Source organism: Miscanthus floridulus, chromosome 17, assembly GCF_019320115.1.
Source record: "Miscanthus floridulus cultivar M001 chromosome 17, ASM1932011v1, whole genome shotgun sequence".
NCBI classification, from domain to species: domain Eukaryota; kingdom Viridiplantae; phylum Streptophyta; class Magnoliopsida; order Poales; family Poaceae; genus Miscanthus; species Miscanthus floridulus.
The window spans coordinates 20844175-20864771 of NC_089596.1; the positions used below are offsets into that span (position 1 = coordinate 20844175).

General features: G+C 45.7%; 4 protein-coding genes across 4 annotated transcripts; all 4 read right to left on the minus strand.

The window, feature by feature from the left end:
- Positions 1–477: 477 nt before the first annotated feature.
- Positions 478–5040, minus strand: LOC136518200 (disease resistance protein RGA5-like; the record flags this gene model as incomplete). The annotated part of the gene is made up of 3 exons (XM_066511856.1): positions 4751–5040; positions 2963–3801; positions 478–2281 (listed from the first exon to the last, which is right to left on the minus strand). Coding segments are annotated over exons 2-3 (2610 nt in total), but the record flags the coding sequence as incomplete, so codon positions are not given.
- A 5482-nt stretch (positions 5041–10522) lies between these two features.
- Positions 10523–11554, minus strand: LOC136517355 (translocator protein homolog). The gene has a single exon (XM_066510904.1). The coding sequence runs from the start codon at positions 11316–11318 to the stop codon at positions 10734–10736; it is 585 nt and encodes a 194-aa protein (XP_066367001.1). The 5' UTR covers positions 11319–11554; the 3' UTR covers positions 10523–10733.
- A 211-nt stretch (positions 11555–11765) lies between these two features.
- On the minus strand, positions 11766–14686 carry LOC136517356 (phenylalanine--tRNA ligase beta subunit, cytoplasmic-like). The gene is made up of 5 exons (XM_066510905.1): positions 13737–14686; positions 12800–12907; positions 12626–12712; positions 12467–12553; positions 11766–12115 (listed from the first exon to the last, which is right to left on the minus strand). The coding sequence occupies exons 1-5, from the start codon at positions 13791–13793 to the stop codon at positions 12047–12049; spliced, it is 408 nt and encodes a 135-aa protein (XP_066367002.1). The 5' UTR covers positions 13794–14686; the 3' UTR covers positions 11766–12046.
- Positions 14687–15098: 412 nt separating this feature from the next.
- On the minus strand, positions 15099–16490 carry LOC136518293 (translocator protein homolog). Its single transcript, XM_066511938.1, has 2 exons — positions 16026–16490; positions 15099–15917 (listed from the first exon to the last, which is right to left on the minus strand). The coding sequence occupies exon 2, from the start codon at positions 15580–15582 to the stop codon at positions 15310–15312; it is 273 nt and encodes a 90-aa protein (XP_066368035.1). The 5' UTR covers positions 15583–15917; positions 16026–16490; the 3' UTR covers positions 15099–15309.
- Positions 16491–20597: the final 4107 nt, after the last annotated feature.

The following is a 20597-nucleotide window of genomic DNA, read 5'->3' on the forward strand; positions in this document are numbered from 1 at the left end:
TGGCATCAGAAACTTCATTCACAACACGTACACTCGTCAATGCTGGACGGACGGGTGCATGCTTACACAAAATATATAAATCTGCTACTCTGGGCGTCATATCCGCTCCGTGACAAATTACTATAAAAAAATAATACTTACGTCGACAATCATTCGGGTTGGCTGATAAAACATAAATTAAATAACAATAGCATGAACCACATATAAACAACATTACCAATAAATTAGTTATTAATGCAGTGGAGTGCGAAACGCCTTGTCCGTGATGGTCGCTAGTCTTGGCGTTCGTAGCACGCATTTCTGCTTTGTTGTCCTTACCACCAGGGTAAATTAGTTATAATGTAGCTTGGGATGGTTGGGATTGGAGCTGGCCGCTTTCTCCAGGGCAACCCACGCGGGGTGCTCGGGATCATGATAGTTACTAAAGTAATATCCTACGAGAGCAAGACAAGGTAGATGCTGGATGCCAAAATCAAACTCTGCATTGGTGAGAGACCCTGTTAGGTCACTGTTGAATGAGAGAAACAGCTCTTGTAGATTTGGCATGGCTCCACCTTCGAACAACAACCCAAACGCACAGTCTCCCGAACCGACTTGGAACCTTCTCAAGTTTCGGAATCCATGTGTTCCGTTGATCTTGACCCGTTGTGTTCCTTGAGTGGAGGACCATCTGTCAGCAACTTTGTTTACTGGGAGACAGAGGCTGGAAATAGCGTTTAAACTCCCGAGCAAACCAAAGTCTGCCACCCCGAGTTGCTCAACATGGAGTCTCAAATCCTGGAGGTTAACAAGTGAACGGATCCATCTAGGGACCCTTGGGACCACAATCCAAGAGATTTGAAGTATCTTGAGGCCATGCGGGGTGGGGCTCCACGGCTCCATCACCCATTTCATCTGCTTTTCGTCGCACTCTATAACCAAAGAATTTAGGCATCCCATACCAAGTGTACACAGAGATGACATCAAATCTTCGCTCACCTCATCATCAAACGATATCTCTAGTATCCGTAGATTTCTTAACTGACGAAGCTCCTGTGCAAAGCTAGGTGACTGATCGCAGACACTGATGGACCCCATCAACTGCTGCAATGCTTGCATGTTCTTCCCAAATCCATCTGGCAGCCGCACAAAAGGATCACATAATAGAGTGACCAACCGTGAAAGGCGGCCAACACTGGATGACAGCTCTTTTATATAAGTACCCCTTATATCTAGTGTTTGTAAATATTGTAGCTCTCCAATTTCTTCAGGAAGCTCATCTATACATGTGTTACGAAAGTTCAGGTACCTCAATGCAAATAACCTGCCTAGATGTGTCAGATGGTGGGCTTGTAGTGCCTTACAGCCTTCTAAATCCAAAACACGCAAATGCTTTAACTTCTGCAGAGAAGGGAGGCTATCAAGACATCCAGGGAACACCACAACTGCACGGACATGATAATATATTATTTTCTCCCGCGAGCCTACTATGGCATCACTGACCTCATTCCTGTCCTGTAGAGAGAGCCGTCGAATCTTCCTATCTGGATCAACTCTTATGTTAGCAAGGCCAAACAGAGTTACAAAATTCTCTTCCACAGCCTTGGACAGAATGAACTCAAGAATTGTGTCATGGACCCGACAGCAAATCACATCAAAATAATCTGAATCCACTGGCTGAATCAAGCTTCTGTTTATGAGCTCGTTGAAACACCTATCCCCAATCTCATATTGGGTGAACCCATGCTCTTCATGAACGAATCCCTCAGCAATCCATCTCAGTATCAATCGATCCTTTCTAATCTCATAATCTTCTGGGAATAAACTTAGATACAGAAGACAACTTCTTAGGTGGGGAGGAAGGTCAAAATAACTCAGTGACAATATTTGTATCATTCTATTGACATCCGAGTGCCTTTCAAGTGCATGACCAAATGAACATTGAACTTTGTTCCATTCATCTACAGTTGGGGCTTTCCCTGCCAACAAACCAGCTATTGCTATAATTGCCAAAGGCAAACCATCATATTTTTTCAAGATGTCATCACAAACTTCAGAGAGGTCTGATGGGCATCCCTCTTCTGAACCAAATATTCTCTTCAGGAACAACTTTCTCGAGTTCTTGGGATTAAGAGGACGTAATTTATATATGTGACCCCGACGTAAAGTGCAGCAAGATTGAGCTACTTCAATTTTACGTGTGGTTATGATGATTCTGCTGGCACAACTATTTTTTATAAAAGCATTTTGTATGGCTTCCCATGATTCTGAATCCCATAAATCATCCACAACAATGAGGTACCTGCCAAATTAGTTAATGAAGTCTATTAGTAAGGACTAAAATAATTTTTTTAATACAAATCAAATAATAGAAATGTGTTTTTTTTAGTTGGACCAAATCTCAAATTCGTAGCGTAAGGTGAATGTTTAGTTAAAACCTAGGTTGTCTTCCATTCAGGGACAAATACTAATAAAAATGAAATTATATACTGTCCATCAATGCTTTATTATTATATAGGAGACACTAATTTTTATTACTAATCTTATCTTAGTGCTAGTAACTTGAGTTTCTTTTAAGACCTTCATGTTACGCCTCACAAAGTGTGCTACAAATAAATAAAAACTTGACCCTAGACATCCCCAAGGTATTATAATAAAAAAGAAGCTTCAACTACATGTCCTCAGAAAACCTTCAAACCCTAGGTTCGATACTAACCTAACTTGGACTGACCATGACATCCTGGTTAGTCACCACTACAAGTATCCCCTAGTAGTAGGGCCAAAACCAACCACACGCACCACAGCCTGGTGCCACATGCCACATGCCACATGATAGAAAATTAGAAATAGATGGCATGCCCATACTTACTCCTAAGTCTAAAAATTAGTAGTTCTGGAGCTCAAAAAATATAAAACAAATTAAAAATATGCTTAATCATATAGTGAACGAAGGGTCTATCGGAGGAGCTGTTTTCTATCATACCTTTTATCTTGAAGGAAATCGGATATCTTTCTGATAAGATGCTGCATATCTCCGGTGTACTCCTGCTCGCTAATGTCAAGGAGAATAGTTCTCAACACTTCCAACATGTGAGGAGTTCGTGATACTGTTACAAAAGCCTTACAGTCAAATTTATCCTTAAGTGACTCATACACTTGATTCGCAAGTGTTGTCTTCCCTAGTCCACCAAGTCCAACAATGGCGACCACCTTCACCTGATGCCGAGATAAAGATCCATCTTCTATCAACAAGTTGATCAACTCATTCTTTTGTTCATCAATGGCCACAAGCTCTGATGCATCCTTAAAGATAGCCTGAGCCCGAATATCAATCATCTCATGTGAATCCTTGGTGGTCGTCACACCAGTCCTATATCTGTGACTCCTGTCTCTCACCTCCCTGATCTGTGTCTTGAATTCCTGTATCGCCTTGGAGATCCGTTTATGTGCCTTCATCTTATCCAGCAACTTCGTACACTTCTTCATTAGGCTCTTCTTCTTGGCAGATTTGTCATCATCAATACAAATCATAAAGTCATCGAGACTGTCCTCGATGTCGTATGACATCTCCCGCACATCTGTCATCCATATCTTGTCTTGGTTGTCAGGATTCTCCTCCTCTGACATCTTCTCGAGGAAGGCATGCATGTAATTAAGCTCATCAGAGAGAGGCTTGATCTCCTTTCGCACGTCTTTCATGTTCTTCAACTCATCACCAAGCAAAGTTGCCAGCTTCACAGTGACAGCCTTCAGTGCCCCCGTTGCTGCGCTCACCAGAAAACCTTCCATCTTTGATTTTGATTGCTCTATCACTCCCGGCCCCTGGTGTGTTGAACAACAGCATGGTTGTCAGAATCGCACAATACTAATATGATCGAACCGAAGCCGAACGATACAGAATCACACTACTGATTGAGTTTTGGTAGAATCGCACATGGAATAGATCCTAGCTAGAATGATCAGAGTCGCACATGGAACAGATGGTGGCTGAGACTTGTTGACCTAAATCAAATATTAGAATTACAGACTTTTATGGTCCTCAAAGTTAGTCACGGAACTCGATAATTAACAATAATAACGTATGGATAGTTTGAAAATTAAGATTAAAATGTATTTACGAGTAAATATTTTTGTGCTTTACATAGGAGAAAAAATATATCAAAGGTCTATTTTAATTTGATACAGGCTTAATAGAACATTATCGTATTATTAGTGACATTAACTTTTGTCATGAATGCCATGATCATAATAAGTTATGGATTTAAAATTTTATAAAAAGATAAAACATAAACAGATAAGTAACATTCACGTTCTCATTTCCTATTAATACTCGTATCTTATTTTCTTCGGTTGCAATATACGAGCATATTTATTATATTATAAAAGAGAAATGATCATTTGGTTTGTCTTTTTTCTTTTTACTTTCTATAAAGTGTCCCCTTCCCCATTGTGAACCGTATATATGTGACCTGAATTAACAATTTGTGCTTATATGTGTGTTAGAACAACTCGCGTTCAGCAACGATATGAAGTCCGATTCTAATAGGTATTGGCTTTCGTTGCAACGTACATACACGTTTGCTAGTACATATAAAGTTGGTTATATAATGTCTCCTATGATTAGAGCCTGCATAAAAGCATGGCTTAACACTTAACAGACTTGTTATGCACATGGTATATACTACATCGGATCGATTTTTGATAGAATCATATCAAACTTGGATCGCAAAACAGATCCTAGCTACCAAATAAACGTCGATCAGAATCGCACCTGGACCGTGAGCTCGTAGGATCCTGAAAGAAACCTCGGCCACCGAAGGCGTTGACGACGTCCGCCTAGCAGTCAATGAAGGAACAAGCGCTGCCGACCTCTCAGCGGACAGGGTAGCAGGGGATGATGATGATATGGGCGAACGAGGGAGCGCAAGGACAGACGGGCGGCTGGGTCTAGGTGAGCGCAAGGGCAGGGGATGATGCAGGGCTCACTGCTGAGTGCTCCGATCAACAGGAGTCAACAACATTTAGATTGCGGTGTAGCGTAGGAAGGGGTTTGGAGGCTATAATATAGCCAGCACCATCCCTCCGCCACACGCGCGCGCACACACACACAAAAAAAACGTATATGCTTTTGTTTTTATTTCATCCAGATTAGTGCACCTTGCTTAATTTACCCATAAATATATCATTTGCTTTTGCCAGACAGATAAAGTAAGGTACTGTAGCAAAAGGGTCTATAGGGTAGTGGTTACAACAGTCTTTAGTAGCACCTCATGTTCAGGTTCGACTCTCTGTGAAAGCGAATATTTCAGAATTTAACAATGTTGTGCTTTTAATGGTAGGTGACGTTCCTGTTCACAGCGAGACGCCTGTGGTGACTTCTGTCAATCTCAAAGATTTGTCGGCCCGGTCTTTGAAGATACTCATAGCGGTAGGGTTTACGTGCATGCGTTTATAGAGGTGAGTGTGCGTGTACTGTGAGTGTCCGCGTTCTCAGTGGTGTGTAAAAATAATCTGAAATCCTGCCATTTGCTAAGCTTAAGGGTTTGAAATTTCATCATCCACCGAAAAACAAAAGCATCTGAAATTTCATCGGGTAGGACTAGGAGTACGTAGGTAGGGGTAACGTCAGACGGAGAAGAGTATATGTGAAAGCGCCCATATGACGCGTGCCTAAGCCAAAACTATTCTTTTGGGCCTGTTTAGTTCCAAAAATTTTTACGCAGTATCCATCACATCGAATCTTGCGGCACATGTATGGAGTACTAAATGTAGACGAAAAAAAAAACTAATTGCACAGTTGGGCGAGAAATCATGAGACGAAACTTTCGAACCTAATTAGTCCATAATTAGACACTAATTGCTAAATAAAAACGAAAGTGCTACCGTAGCCAAAACCTAAAAAAAAAATTTACATCTAAACGTGCCCTTAGATAGACTTGGTCAGTCCATAGCATCTCGGTCTTTGATAGATGACGACGCACCATCCCACAATAGTTAAGAGCAACCACAACGTGTCCATCAACTAATCCTTTGGAACTAAAATATTCTTAATGGGCTAGCTGAGATATGATGAGAACAGTCCATTTTACAATCTATGTCCCAGTTACCCATAAGCATATGAGACTTTTCCCTGTGTGTCATTATAAAAGATTGTAATCCCCTGTGTGCCCCTAACAAAATTCTGCGATCTTCAGCGCCACTACTCTAACTTTTTCGTGTCCTCCATGCCACTTCCGTCAGTTTGGACGCTAACTAGGTGTGAAAAGACAAAAATGCCCTTAAGTTCAAATATGTTATTAATTTTTTTAGCATCTTAACGACTTCAAATGAAAAAACTCGAAACTAGAAAGTTGTAGATCTCGTCGAAATCTATAATTTTCATATAAAAATTATTTTCATTTAATTCTGTAAAAAAATATGATTTGATATGATTAATATATCTTAGAAAAATCATATTGTTTTTTTGCGAAATTAAATGAAAAAAAAATTATATGAAAATTATATATCTCGACGAGATCTACAACTTTCTAGTTTTGAGTTTTTTCATTTGAAGTCGTTAAGATGCTAAAAAAAAATTAATAACATATTTGAACTTAAGGGCATTTTTGTCTTTTCACACCTGCAGTTTGACGGCGTTAGAGCCCAAACTGACGGAAGTGGCATGAATGACACGAAAAAGTTAGAGTAGTGGCGCTGAAGATCGCAGAATTTTTTCAGAGGCACACAAAAAATTACGATCTTTTATAATGGCACACAGAGAAAAGTCTCTAAGCATATAGATACCCATATAAGGAATAAAAGAAATATAAAATTCTCTCTCCCCTCTCTCGAGAAGCTTTCTCCTTCTCTATCGATTCCACAGCAAAGAACAACGATGATGTTGTTCGAGGCCGCCGCCCGAGCTTACACGTGCGGCCTGCGAGAGGCTGTCGCCCGAGCTCCACGCTCCGGCGAGGCCACCGCACCCGGTGTACACGCGGTTGGCGCCCCCGCCGTTAATGCGGCTCGCGGGGTTGCTACGGCCATCCGCACGGCCCGAAAGGTGAGCTTCCACGCGCGTCCGGCAAGATGCCGTCGCCCGAGCTCCACGTGCCGGCGAGGCTGTCGCAGCCGGTGTCCGCGCGGTCAGCACACCCGCCGTTTGTGTCCGCTTGGCCGGGCATGAGGAACAAGAAGCTCGAATCCGATCCACGAAGAAGAAGGCCGATTCGGTGGGGATGAATCCGATTCGAGACGGTACAGTGGCAGCCTGATATGGACGAAGGAGAGGCGAGGTGCAGAGGGAGGAGCGAGCGGAGATGGCGGCGGCCGGTGTGGTTGGCGGATGCGGCCTGAGCGGAATCACGAGATGGGGCGAGGAAGAAGAGATTCACATCTTTTTTTATGCCCCAATGGGCCCCATATTTTGGTCCATATAGACCCCAACATTGTCGCAACAAAAATAACCAAAAATTTTTGCGCAGTATCTATCACATCGAATCTTACGGTATATGCATAGAGTACTAAATGTAGACGAAAAAAAAACTAATTGCACAGTTGGGTGAGAAATAGCGAGACGAAACTTTCGAACCTAATTAGTCAATAATTAGACACTAATTGCCAAATACAAACGAAAGTACTACAGTAGTCAAAACCCAAAAAAAATTTAGATCTAAACGTGGCCTAACTACAAGCTACTGACACTGGTTCCACTCATATGGCCCAAGTACTCCAAATACACTGTGACTGCCTAGGTGGAATACCGAATGAGCAATAATTACTTATTTAAAGCAGAAGATTTACCAGCAAGCTGGGCTGCTTTCGAGTTCAGACTTGCAAGTGCTTCATGGTTAATTAGTTCGCGGCTGCGGCATTACCGGCAAATATTATGACGTTTCACTAATTAGGCTAGTCTTAGTGCGGATTTCATGTCACAGTTTCAACACATCCATATTTTGAAAACAGTGTAGAAGAGTTTCATTATCATGAACATATTTTGAAAACAGTGCAGAAGAGTTTCGTTATCATAAAACTATCTCTACTCCCGTAAAACTTTTATTCTCTCTCTTCATCAATAGTGTGCCACATTAGCATATTTAATGCCCATAAAACTCTGATGAAACCCCATTGAGATTGACCTTATAAAAACCTAGTGATGAGTCATTAGGAGGCCGGTCTCGCCTATTAATTATTATGCAGCATATTCATAAAAAGACTTTACCCTAGCTACTCAACTCTCTGGTCGGTACTCCAGACAAGCATTTGAGTCTAAAGATACATCCAACAACTTGCATCCACCATTGAATTCAGAGTCGAAGAAAGCAACCCTATGAAAAAAAAGAAAACACATAGCTACTCAATAACAATAATAATAAGATTTTTGTAGACACCCACCGAACCTTTCCATAGACCTTTAAAAAAATTATGGGTTGCCTATGGAGATAGTTGTGGCCGCCTAAGGTCATGTTTGGTACAGCTTATAAGCTGTTTATCGTCAAAATAAGATGAAACAAACGGCCAAAAGGTACGCTATTTTATAGCTTTTTTCGGCCATGCTTCACAGCTTTCAATTGTCTGGACGCCCGTGCTTGCACTCCTTTTCGCGCGCCCACGTGAGGGCCCGCGCCGTCCGAACGTCGTTCATGCAACCTGACCCCATATGGAGACCGCTCGCGCCCCCTCTACTTCCTCCGCTCGACGTCCGCTGCAACACCCGATCTGTTTTTGAAACATCCAGATGAAACATTACAACATACATCTTAATACCGATGAAACACTTGAAACATGCACCTAAAACACTTGCAAAAACACCTAAAAACACTTGAAACCCCATTGGAAAACATAAGCAACATCTAGATAAAATACTTGCAACATATGTTTGAAACATATGCAACATCCAGATAAACACACTTGCAACATACATTTAAAAAACAGATGAAACATATTGGAACAAACGCTTGCAACATATGTGTACAACTATTGTAACATATGAAACATCCCGATCTACTTTTGTAACATCCTTATGAAACACTTACAATATACCTCTGAGACATCTGAAACCCTTGAAACATACGCTTGCAACATTCTCTTTCAAGCTTAACATCTACTTACTGCTTGGACGAATGGAGGCTCGTCGACGTGGTCGGACCGGTGTAGGGCCGGCCGCGCATACCAGCAGCATGCCAGAGGCAGCACCGGCGTCAACGGTGTGCCGGCAGATTTCCACCCCGGCGAACGTGTGCAGGGGATGGAGGGAAGCGAGGCGGACTCGGAGGTAGTGTGGCTAGCTAGGTGACAGGCCACCAGGAACGGCTCACCACGGTTCCTGTCCTGTGGCCGCGACGAGCAGGAAAAAGGGGACGGCGGCAGGGAAAAGGGGACGGCGGTGGGATTTGCTCGGCGAGCATGCACAGGGAGAAGTGGAGAACTACGAGCCTGAGCGTGGCATTGTTGGAGCTAGGAGTGAGGCGCGAGAGGCCGAGAAGGAAGGCAGCAACGGCGATGGAGAGCTCCGGGCTCGGCCGGCCCTGTCCGTGCGTGCAAGCAGCGATCAGAGAGGGAGAGAGAGTATATATATATATATATATATATATATATATATATATATATATATATATATATATATATATATATATATATATATATATATATATATATATATATATATATATATAGGGAGAATATATTCAGTAGCTAACTACAAAATAAGTTATTCTGTAGCCACCTCCAGTTACGATAATTTTATATACTAATTTACGATAATGTCAATACATATTTACGATAGTTGGGTTACTATAACACATGGGGATATTTACCATAATGTTATAGTAAACCACTGAGTAAGAAGTTACTATAATCTCATAAATTAACATAGTAATTATCGTAACTCAAAGTGGCTACAGAATAAGTTATTTTGTAGCCAGCTACGGGGTAGTAGTTCTATATATATATATATATATATATATATATATATATATATATATATATATATATATATACCTCAAATGTGTTTGTTGGCGTCCCTGGCTTAAATACTGCATAAAGAAGTTGACAATGAAAATATAACTCAAAATAGCTGACGACCAAAGTCTAAAAGGTTCGGGTACATGTGGATCATTGTGTCGTGTGATCACGAAAGCTAAGATGAACCGGGGTTTTGTATATCATACTATCATTGTATTCGTGCTTTGGTGCGCTGATATGCTTTGCATTCTGATGTGGCGATGCTCATGCACCGGAGCTCGGGCTCTGTTCTGCTTCTGAGGTAGTGTGCCTGCTGCGTGCTGCCATTTGCTCAGATCTTTCGCCTCTCTGTCTTGTGTATCTCTCTCCCTCTGATTCTCTGTCGATTAAGAGAGACTGTTTCAACCTGATGCGATGCTGTATTCTTGCGGCTTGTCAACAGCATACATCCATCTTTATATATATATATATATATATATTATATATATATATATATATATATATATATATATATATATTATATATATATATATATATATCTATATATATATATATATATAGACACACATACATCCATCCACAATCGAAATGCACACAAGAGTAAACCAAGAAACAGAGGATATGTAAAATGTTAACACAACGACAAGAGTACATGTGTAGTAGATCAAGTAGCTAGAAAGCGTCATACAGTATCACACCAAACACGGTGCACTCGCGAGGAAGAAGAAACAAGAAGAGGGTGCGGAGGCCTGCACAAGATGGATCGAACATGAACATGCACGAACGACGCGCTCGTGTTCTCGATCTCGAGCTCAGAGCATCTTGTAGTTGACGACGGCGAGGATGACGGCCCATGCGACGGCGGGCTTGGCGAGGTCGCCAGCGACAGGGTTCACGGCGCCGAACCCGCGCGCGCACGCCACGGCGGCCGCGGCCATGGCGGCGCAGCAGGCGAGTCCGGCCCGCGGCGCGGCGTGGCGGCCCAGCACGAGCGGCGCCCACGCGAGCGCGGCGCCCAGCTGCGCGGCGTAGGGGAGCAGCGTGGCGGCCGGGCGCGCGTGCACCCCGCCCTCCGCCCACGCCATCCACGCCGCCAGCGCCAGCACCGCCTCCGACGCCACCGACCCCGCCCGCACCACCGCCACCGTCGATGCCGTGGCGGCCTTGGGTGACGGCGAGGAGGAGTGGCTCGCGGCGAAGAAGGACAGCGCCGTCAGCGCCGCGGAGAGGGACACCGCGGCGGCGAGCGAGCGGAGCCCGCGCCTGCTGGTGCTGGCGCGGCCGCCGCCCGGCTTCTTGTTGGGACCCGAGACCGCCGCCGCGCTGCCGCCGCCGTCGTCCCTGCTGGCACTGGCAGCGACGCGCTGGGTCATGCCTTCGTGCGCGGCGGCCTCCATGGCTGATACGATACCGGTGGGAGTGGTGAGGTTGCTTGGTGGCGCGATGATCGAGTCGAAGTCGATCTCTCAGACGGGAGAGGCCGCCCGGAGACGCGTTCTAAATACGTGCGAGGCTTGCTCGCGTGTGGACACGTGTGGCGGGAAGGTGACACGTGTCGGAGGGGTGCGTTTAAACTATGGAGCTTCCATGCCAGGTGACTGGGCTCTGGAGTCTGGAGTGAGAGGGAGCTTCTGGAGTGAGGTGACTAGGACCGACGGAGACGGCTGCTCTCCTCCTGCTCCAAGCCACCCAGCCAATTGGAGGCTCTCAAGGGAACCTTATCCACTGTGTTTCACAAGGAGATATTACAAGTCTAAGATTCTGAGGCTGCTTTACATCATGGCGATCTCATGTAGTCATGTAGGTGCACAGAGTTGCAGAAATAACTTTTGGACACCCGATGGTTTACAAGGTACACTTTCGATTGAAAGTTGGATAGAAATAAGCTCTTACAATGGAAACATAATGAAAATTGTCCCTAACAGACAAAAAAAGCAGGGTATGTACTGTATCGTTGTACCCTTTTTCCAATAGTAAAATCCAAAGCAATTGAGAAGTACATTGAGATATTCCAGCTTGGGTAACATGCACTTCTTGCTGGTACCCCCCCATCCATGTTTACTGAACAAACCCAATATGTAGCAGGTATCAGATTCAAGCATTCCTTTGTTTCAGGTTGACGGCATTACAACAGTGCTTCAAGGTCCATCTCAACGAACGTGCAGGGATCCGGAATGCCAAATTTCCTTAGCACCTGCAAGGAACGCAGAGTATGACTAGCACTCAAGGAATACTGCTGTTACATTTGGCAAAACAAATCAGAACGTGTATCCATGTTATGATTTTATTATTCTCAGATAATATCACTTGTGTTCCTAAGTTCTTATTTCTGCCAGTACCATCTCTTACTCTTAGTATAAATCAATTATGGAATTGGAGTAGCTCATAACTCAAGCATATAAGATTGTGCTACGAAACAAAAAGAAATATATAATATGGTGCTAACTTTATTCATTTCATCCTCAGAAATCTTCATTCATATGGCAGCTAAACTACTGGTAAGCACAGGTTATAACTGCATTCAAAAGCGAGGCAGTGTAAGTACCCCAGCATGGACAATTCCTAAGTAGCCAACTTGCTTGCCATCACTTGTAACAATTTTACATTGTCTTTTCGGGAAGAACTCGGGTTCCTGAAGAAATGAAATCAGTATATAAATGTTGACAACAGCAAAATACAAGACAATTTATGAAGTTATGCTTACATCTGTAGGTACATAGTAATTCTCGCCAAAGTTGACATGTGGAGCTCTGACAACTTTGACAATACTATCCACCAATCCCATAATTTCCTGGACAATTTAATCAAGTTAGCATAGGCCTACATAGAAGCTATGTAAATACATGCCTATACAGATGTTTTTTCCTTAAGCATATACCTCAAATCCAGAAACCCTATTGCAGTACAAAGCTGCAAGCCTGCGATTATTAGAGGCACCAACATCACGTGACGAGTCCAGCATCACAACATCACCAACTTCAAAAATCTACAATGGTAAATATTTGAAAGATCAAAATCATGGGAACATTTCCATCTAGAAGGAAGATAGTAACCATGGCAACAGTAACTGTTTGGGCATATCCAATACTAGAAGCTGTATTAAAGCTCTTCCATTTAAAATTGATTATGTATTGATAAATTAGAAGGGCGGGCCTGGTGCAAGCGGTAGAGTCTTACCGCCTGTGACCGGCCTGGGTTCGAGTCGCGGTCTCCTCGCATTGCACAGGCGAGGGTAAGGCTTGCCACTAACACCCTTCCCCAGACCCCGCACAGAGCGGGAGCTCTCTGCACTGGGTACGCCCTTTTTTTATGTATTGATAAATTAAAGTCAACATGGGTAAAAATGAAGGACTAGATAGTTACTTTCTCCAATCCCAAAATCCATTAGAACATTAACACATGGTCTCCAATGACACTTTGACAGGTAATATTCTAAATAACATGTAGTTCCAAATAGAAAGAGCAATATATTATGAAAAGTACTTTTTATAACTAATCTAGCAACATAAAACGTATGTTACCAATCTACTTGATTTTTTAGATATTCATTGTCTATGTTTAAATGGTTTTATCAAGAAATCCTAAATGGGCTTATATTATGGTTGAAATGTAGTATTTGACGGAGAGTATTATCATGCAATCACAATTAAGTTGGAAGGGAAAATGACACTACTGACAGCAAGAGAAATTTGAAGTTTTTTTTTTCTGGTTTCTTCTTAAGTTAGTTGGCATTTTATGTGTGACACAACATTCCATAGACAATATCCTTATCACTTATATAGCAAATATAAATATTGCTTCTTTTCAAAAAGTACCTTTATAGGTCTTGGATGGTCTATATTATGTTTCAGTGTTTTCAACAAACACGACATCAGACTAGTTCTAACAACCTGCAAGGTAACAAGGAAAAAATGATTATAACAAACCAACAAGATTAACAAGTGAAAGAATGATTATAGCAAATGAATGACATTGTAGAACAATATTTATTTCCTTCGGAATCAAATATGGAGAGAAAACATGAGTTGTCAGTAGGTGGCATTCGGTCAGACCAAATCAATGGGTTCGGTTCATCGGTTCTCCACAAATTTCAGGTATCAGAAACTGGGTACTGATTGGTTCCTAAAAATTATCAAGATGTTTTCCCAAAAAAAAATCAGGATGAAGCAAATTTGGTAGTTCGGTTCGGTCTCTGCCATGACTGCACTAACCAAGCTAGCAATACACACATCGAAAAAGAAATCACAGAATCACCTATGTAATATAATGGTAGATTTTGTAAGTGAACACAAATGAGCATGATGAAACACAGATCAACAAAGGAGAGCATAAATCATCTGCGTCAGCTCGGTTTGACATCGGGTGGCTGCCTCGGCCAGCGGCAGCTAGACATGATCATTGGCTTGGTCCTCGGGGACTGGGGAGGAGGGAGGTCGCCAACCGTTGCTGCAGCTCAGAGGGCAACCTCATCTCCCTGGTCAGCCACCTATCAACAGCTCTACATATGTGAGAGAAGGCGCAGGCCACAGGCAGGAGAAGGCGGACCCGCTGAGGCACTACCGAGTGGTCAAGTCAGGAGGAGGCATAGCCGTGCAGGCGCCTTTGACTCATCGCTATGTGCCACGATGCTAGAGAGGACAGGTGGAGTGTTGTTGGTGACCAAGAGGAAGTGGACCGATTGGGGCCAGGTGGTGAGGAATAAGAGTGGGATATCTCTTAGGTGGCGTTTGGATGGAGCCTGGGTTAGGGAATAGGAAATAAGATGGGTTGAGAAGGGAAGGAAACAGATAGGGATACTAGAACCTGTACCCATAGTCAGCACCTTCTCGTCCTTTCGTCTGCAATCTTCTCTCTGCTAGCCTCAGCCAACTCTGATCTCACACAGCAGGCCACGCAAGTGAGCAGCAAGGTCCCGCCGGGCTAGCCTCGGTCGGCAGCACTATTCTGTAGCCACCTCCATTTACGATAATTTTATATAGTAGTTTACAATAATGTCTATACATATTTACGATAGTTGGGTTACTATAACACATGGGAATATTTACCATAATGTTATAGTAAACCATTTAGTAATGAGTTACTGTAATCTCGTAAATTAACATAGTAATTATCGTAACTTGGCTACAGAATAAGTTGGTAGTAGTTCTATATATATCCACAGTCGAAATGCACAAGAGTAAACCAAGAAACAGAGGATATGTAAAATGTTAACACAACGACAAGAGTACATGTGTAGTAGATCAAGTAGCTAGAAAGCGTCATACAGTATCACACCAAACACGGTGCACTCGCGAGGAAGAAGAAACAAGAAGAGGGTGCGGAGGCCTGCACAAGATGGATCGAACATGAACATGCACGAACGACGCGCTCGTGTTCTCGATCTCGAGCTCAGAGCATCTTGTAGTTGACGACGGCGAGGATGACGGCCCATGCGACGGCGGGCTTGGCGAGGTCGCCAGCGACAGGGTTCACGGCGCCGAACCCGCGCGCGCACGCCACGGCGGCCGCGGCCATGGCGGCGCAGCAGGCGAGTCCGGCCCGCGGCGCGGCGTGGCGGCCCAGCACGAGCGGCGCCCACGCGAGCGCGGCGCCCAGCTGCGCGGCGTAGGGGAGCAGCGTGGCGGCCGGGCGCGCGTGCACCCCGCCCTCCGCCCACGCCATCCACGCCGCCAGCGCCAGCACCGCCTCCGACGCCACCGACCCCGCCCACACCACCGCCACCGTCGATGCCGTGGCTGCCTTGGGTGACGGCGACGACGGCGGCGAGGAGGAGTGGCTCGCGGCGAAGAAGGACAGCGCCGTCAGCGCCGCGGAGAGGGACACCGCGGCGGCGAGCGAGCGGAGCCCGCGCCTGCTGGTGCTGGTGCTGAGACTTGGTCAGTCCATGGCATCTCAGTCTTTGATAGATGACGACGCACCATCCCACAATAGTTAAGAGCAACCGCAACGTGTCCATCAACTAATCCTTTGGGACTAAAATATTCTCAATGGGCAAGCTGAAATATGATGAGAACAGTCCATTTTACAATCTATGTTCCAGTTACCCATAAGCATATAGATACCCATATAAGGAATAAAAAAATATAAAATTATCTCTCCTCTACCTCTCTAGCAGCTTTCTCCTTCTCTATCGATTCCAGCAAAGAACAACGACGATGTTGTCCGAGGCCGCCGCCCGAGCTTCCACGTGCGGCCTGCGAGAGGCTCGCGGGGTTGCTCCGGCCATCCGCACGGCCCGAAAGGTGAGCTTCCACGCGCGTCCGGCAAGATGCCGTCGCCCGAGCTCCACGTGCCGGCGAGGCTGTCGCAGCCGGTGTCCGCACAGTCAGCACCCCCGCCGTTTGTGTCCGCTTGGACAGGCATGAGGAACAAGAAGCTCGAATCCGATCTACGAAGAAGAAGGCCGATTCGGTGGGGATGAATCTGATTTAAGACGGTACGGTGGCAGCCCGGTATGGACGGAGGAGAGGCGAGGTGCAGACGGAGGAGCGAGCGGACATGGCGGCGGCCGGTGTGGTTGGCGGATGCGGCCTGAGCGGAATCACGAGATGGGGCGAGGAAGAAGATATTGACATCTTTTTTTAATGCCCCAATGGGCCCCATATTTTGGTCCATATAGACCGCAACATTGTCGCAGCAAAAATAACTACAAATAGTCCAAATACATTGTGACTGGCTGACTGCCCTAGGTGGAATAAGAGCAAGGCTAATAATACAGCCGGTTTGCTGGTTGTAAGGTTCTTTGCACCTTCTCTCAGTCCACTCATACAACAGTTAGCTCTTTACAGTTAATACATGGCCCACTTGTCTCTCTCACAGACTTTCTTGGTTCTTGTGCCCAAGCCGGTTGTAAGCTTACAGTCCGCTTCTCCTCTCTCTCCTCCCTTCTCTCCTCCACCTCAGCATTTAGTCGACTTACAGCCTACTATTATACTTGCTCTAACGAATGAGAAATAATTACTTATTTAAAGCAGAAGACTTGGCCGGCAAGCTGGGGTGCTTTCGAGTTCAGACTTGCAAGTGCTTCATGGTTAATTAGTTCGCGGCTGCGGCATTACCCGCAAATATTACGACGTTTCACTAATTAGGCCAGTCTCAGTGCGGATTTCATGTAATAGTTTTTAACATATCCATATTTTGGAGCAGAAGAGTTTCATCCCCATAAAACTAAATCTACTCCCATGAAACTTTTGTCATCTCTCTTCATCAATATTATGTCACATTAGCATATTTAATGCCCATGAAACTTTGATAAAACCCCATTGAGATTGGTCTTATAAAAATCTAGTGATGAGTCATTAGGAGGCCCCTCTCGCCTATTAATTATTATGCAACATATTCATAAAAAGACTTTACCCTAGCTACGCAACTCTCTGGTCGGTACTCCAGACAAGCATTTGAGTCTAAAGATACATCCAACAACTTGCATCCACCATTGAATTCAGAGTCGAAGAAAGCAACCCTATGAAAAAAATAAAACACATAGCTACTCAATAACAATAATAATAAGATTTTCCTAGACACCCACCGCAACCTTTCCGTAGACCTTTAAAAAAATTATGGGTTGCCTATGGAGATTGTTGTGGCTGTCTAAGCACCTGTTTGGTACAGCTTATAAGCTGTTTATTGTCAAAATAAGATGAAACAAACAGCCAAAAGGTATGCTATTTTATAGTTTTTTTCGGCCACGCTTCACAACTTCAATTGTATTAAATTGGAGAAATTAGACGAAACCAGTTTATTTTGACGGAGTTTTTACCTTATTGCTGTAGCGTAGGAAGGGGGCGAAGGTGGAGGCTATAAAGCCAGCATGTACTATGTGCTGTCTCAGAAAAAAAAAGCCTTGTTGCTGTCTGCGAAGGTTCTCGCTTGCTTCATTCAGCATGTACTATGTGCTTTTGTTTTTATTAATTAATTCATCTAGATTTGTGCACCTTGTTTGGAGTACATGTGAAAGCGCCGATATGACGCGTGCGTGAGCCAAAACAATTCTTTAGAGAGACTTGGCCGGTCCATGGCGCGTCTCGGTCATTGATAGATGGCGCACCATCTCACACTAGTTAGGCCATGTTTAGGTCCAAAAATTTGCAACCTAAAGTGTCACATCGAATCTTGCAGCACATACATGGAGTACTAAATATAGATGAAAAATAAAACTAATTGCACAGTTAGGTGAGAAATCGCGAGACGAAACTTTCGAACCTAATTAGTCCATAATTAGATACTAATTACTAAATACAAACGAAAGTGCTACAGTAGCCAAAACAGTAGCCAAACCCAAAAAATTTTGGGAACTAAACGCGCCCTTAATTAAGGTGGAAGGAATGAGCAATAATTACTTAAAGCAGAAGACTTGACTGCTGTTTTCGAGTTCAGACTTACGGTGCTTGTGCTTCAAGGTTAAATAGTTCGCGGTTGCGGCATCACCCGCTAATATTATGACGTTTCACCAATTAAAAACCTAGTGACGTTTCTCCAATTAAAAACCTAGTGACGAGTCATCAAGAGGCCCCTCTCGCTTATTAATTGTTATGCAGCATATTATTCATAAATAGACTCTACCCTAGCTAATCAACTCTCAGGTTGGTACTCCAGACTAGCATACGAGTCTAAGGGCACTCCCAACAGATAGTTTCTAGAGGTAGTTTCCAAGAGTAATTAATGTCCAGTAAAAACTATCGTTCAAAACCCATAGTTCCTATAGCAATCACCATGTTCGCTTATGCGTGGAGCTACAGGCCCGTCACGAAGGAGCAGAAGAGGCTCGGTGACCTTCTCAAAGCCATCGCGACTCTGAAGGGCTGCAGTCTTCGCGGGACCGGCGTCATCGGAGCGTACCACATCAGGAGCCTGGCGCCGCTGATGGCGTGCGCTCTTCCAATGTACAAGATGACGCCAGATTCCGCGCCCGAAGGGACGGTGAAGGTTGCCGGTGAGGCCCTCAGTGTCGGCGAAACGGCATAACGCATCAAGGAGGCGATGGAGTGCCCGGCGGATCCGTCGGTGGATCTCGCCCCGGTGTACCCGGTCCTGGGGAATCCCACGAAGCGACCGGACATGGGTTTCATCGAACTGGTAAGCCTTCTTTGAGTTTCTTTCCTTGGCCGACCCTCCTCTGTTCTTAGATTCTAAGCGTCGGGATTTGCAGCCCGGCCTCTTCGCCCGTGAGTCCGACCCACCACTGCCAGAGGACACGGCCAGGAGGGCGGCGAACCGCGCCGCGGCTGAGGCGGCGAAGGCGAACAAGGAGTGGAAGAAGGCGAAGAAGGAGCGAGCGAAGCTGCAGCGTGGAAAGTGCCGGCAAGGCTTGGAGGAGAGTGACGGCGACTAGGAGGAGGAAGAGGAGGAGGACGAGTTCGACCCCAACATCCCATGGGGCGCACTTGCGCGCGAGGATGAGTAGGCCGACGCGGGGCAGGCCAACATGATCCTGATTCCGCAGCACGCCCCGGCACAAACCGAAGAGGATGCGCCTCCAAGATCGGCGGGGGACGACACACCCCTGTGGTCAGCGGGGCAAGTCCGCCCCACTCCAACCGACCCCGCCGGGGTGACCCCGATTCCGCACCAAGCCCTAGCTCAAAGCGAAGAGGATGCGCCTCCAAGATCGGCGGGGGAGGACGCGCCCCCGAGGTCGGAGGAGCAAGTCCACCCTGCTCCGACCGACCCCACCGGGGGATCGAAGCGACCAATTGCCGACGTGGCGGAGTTGGAGTCGTGTGACCAACACCCGAAACATTCTCAGATAATGGCGTCGAGGTGAGTTAACAACTTCTTCGCCCTTTTGTTGTGTTCTTGGATTTCATCGTGTGACATTGGTGCTTTCCGCAGGACCGGCCCCAGCAACCTCCTGGCGTTGGCGCCACAGAAGATCCTGGCGTGTCGGTCAATCCCCTAGGAGCCGACTGGCGTAGTGTTGGGGGCACGCCGTGATGGCGCTGAGGCAGACATGGCGCCGCCTGAGGAAGCGGTAGAGGCAGAGGCGCCGATTGTGCCGGAGGAGGCGCTCGTGGAATCGGCGCCCGTGCCTATCAATGCGCCTGAGGTGGGGCAGACGAGAGGAGGCACGGTCGATGCATCCCCTACGAACGTGGCGATGGCTCAGACTTTGAAGCCCGAGCTGCCAGCCTCCTCTGCCATCGGAGGGTCCGCTCCTGAGGGAGCACCGATGACGGAGGAGGTACCATCGGCTCCCGTCGGGCCGACGCCAACGGTTGCGATGGCCGACCCCTCGGTTGAGGCTAGGCCCTCCCGGTCCCTTGTCCGGCCGGGTGATGATCCGCTCACGTGGGGAAGAGACCGGCTCCATTTGGGCCAGGCAGCTGGACCCGAGTGACTCGGTGTTCACCCTCGATGACCCGACGGAGGTGAAGGATTGGACGAGCGTGCGCTCAGGACTTGAGTCTGTAGCCCGCTCTCTGACCGACTCGTTGGGGGTGTTGAAGGATGACGTCGCCCCAGCCAGCCAGGTTTGTCGTGTCTTCATGTTTTCTACTTTCGAGCCCTGTTTATATAATTCTAACCTAATTTTTCCACAGTCCCTTGTGATGCGCAGCCGGGAGAAGTCCCTATTCCTCCATCGTGAGAGGGAGGACTAGGGGCTTGCTACCGAAGTGCCGCGGCTGCAGGAGGAGGTGGCGAGCCTCCAGACCAAGGAACGGGAAGCCCGTCAACAC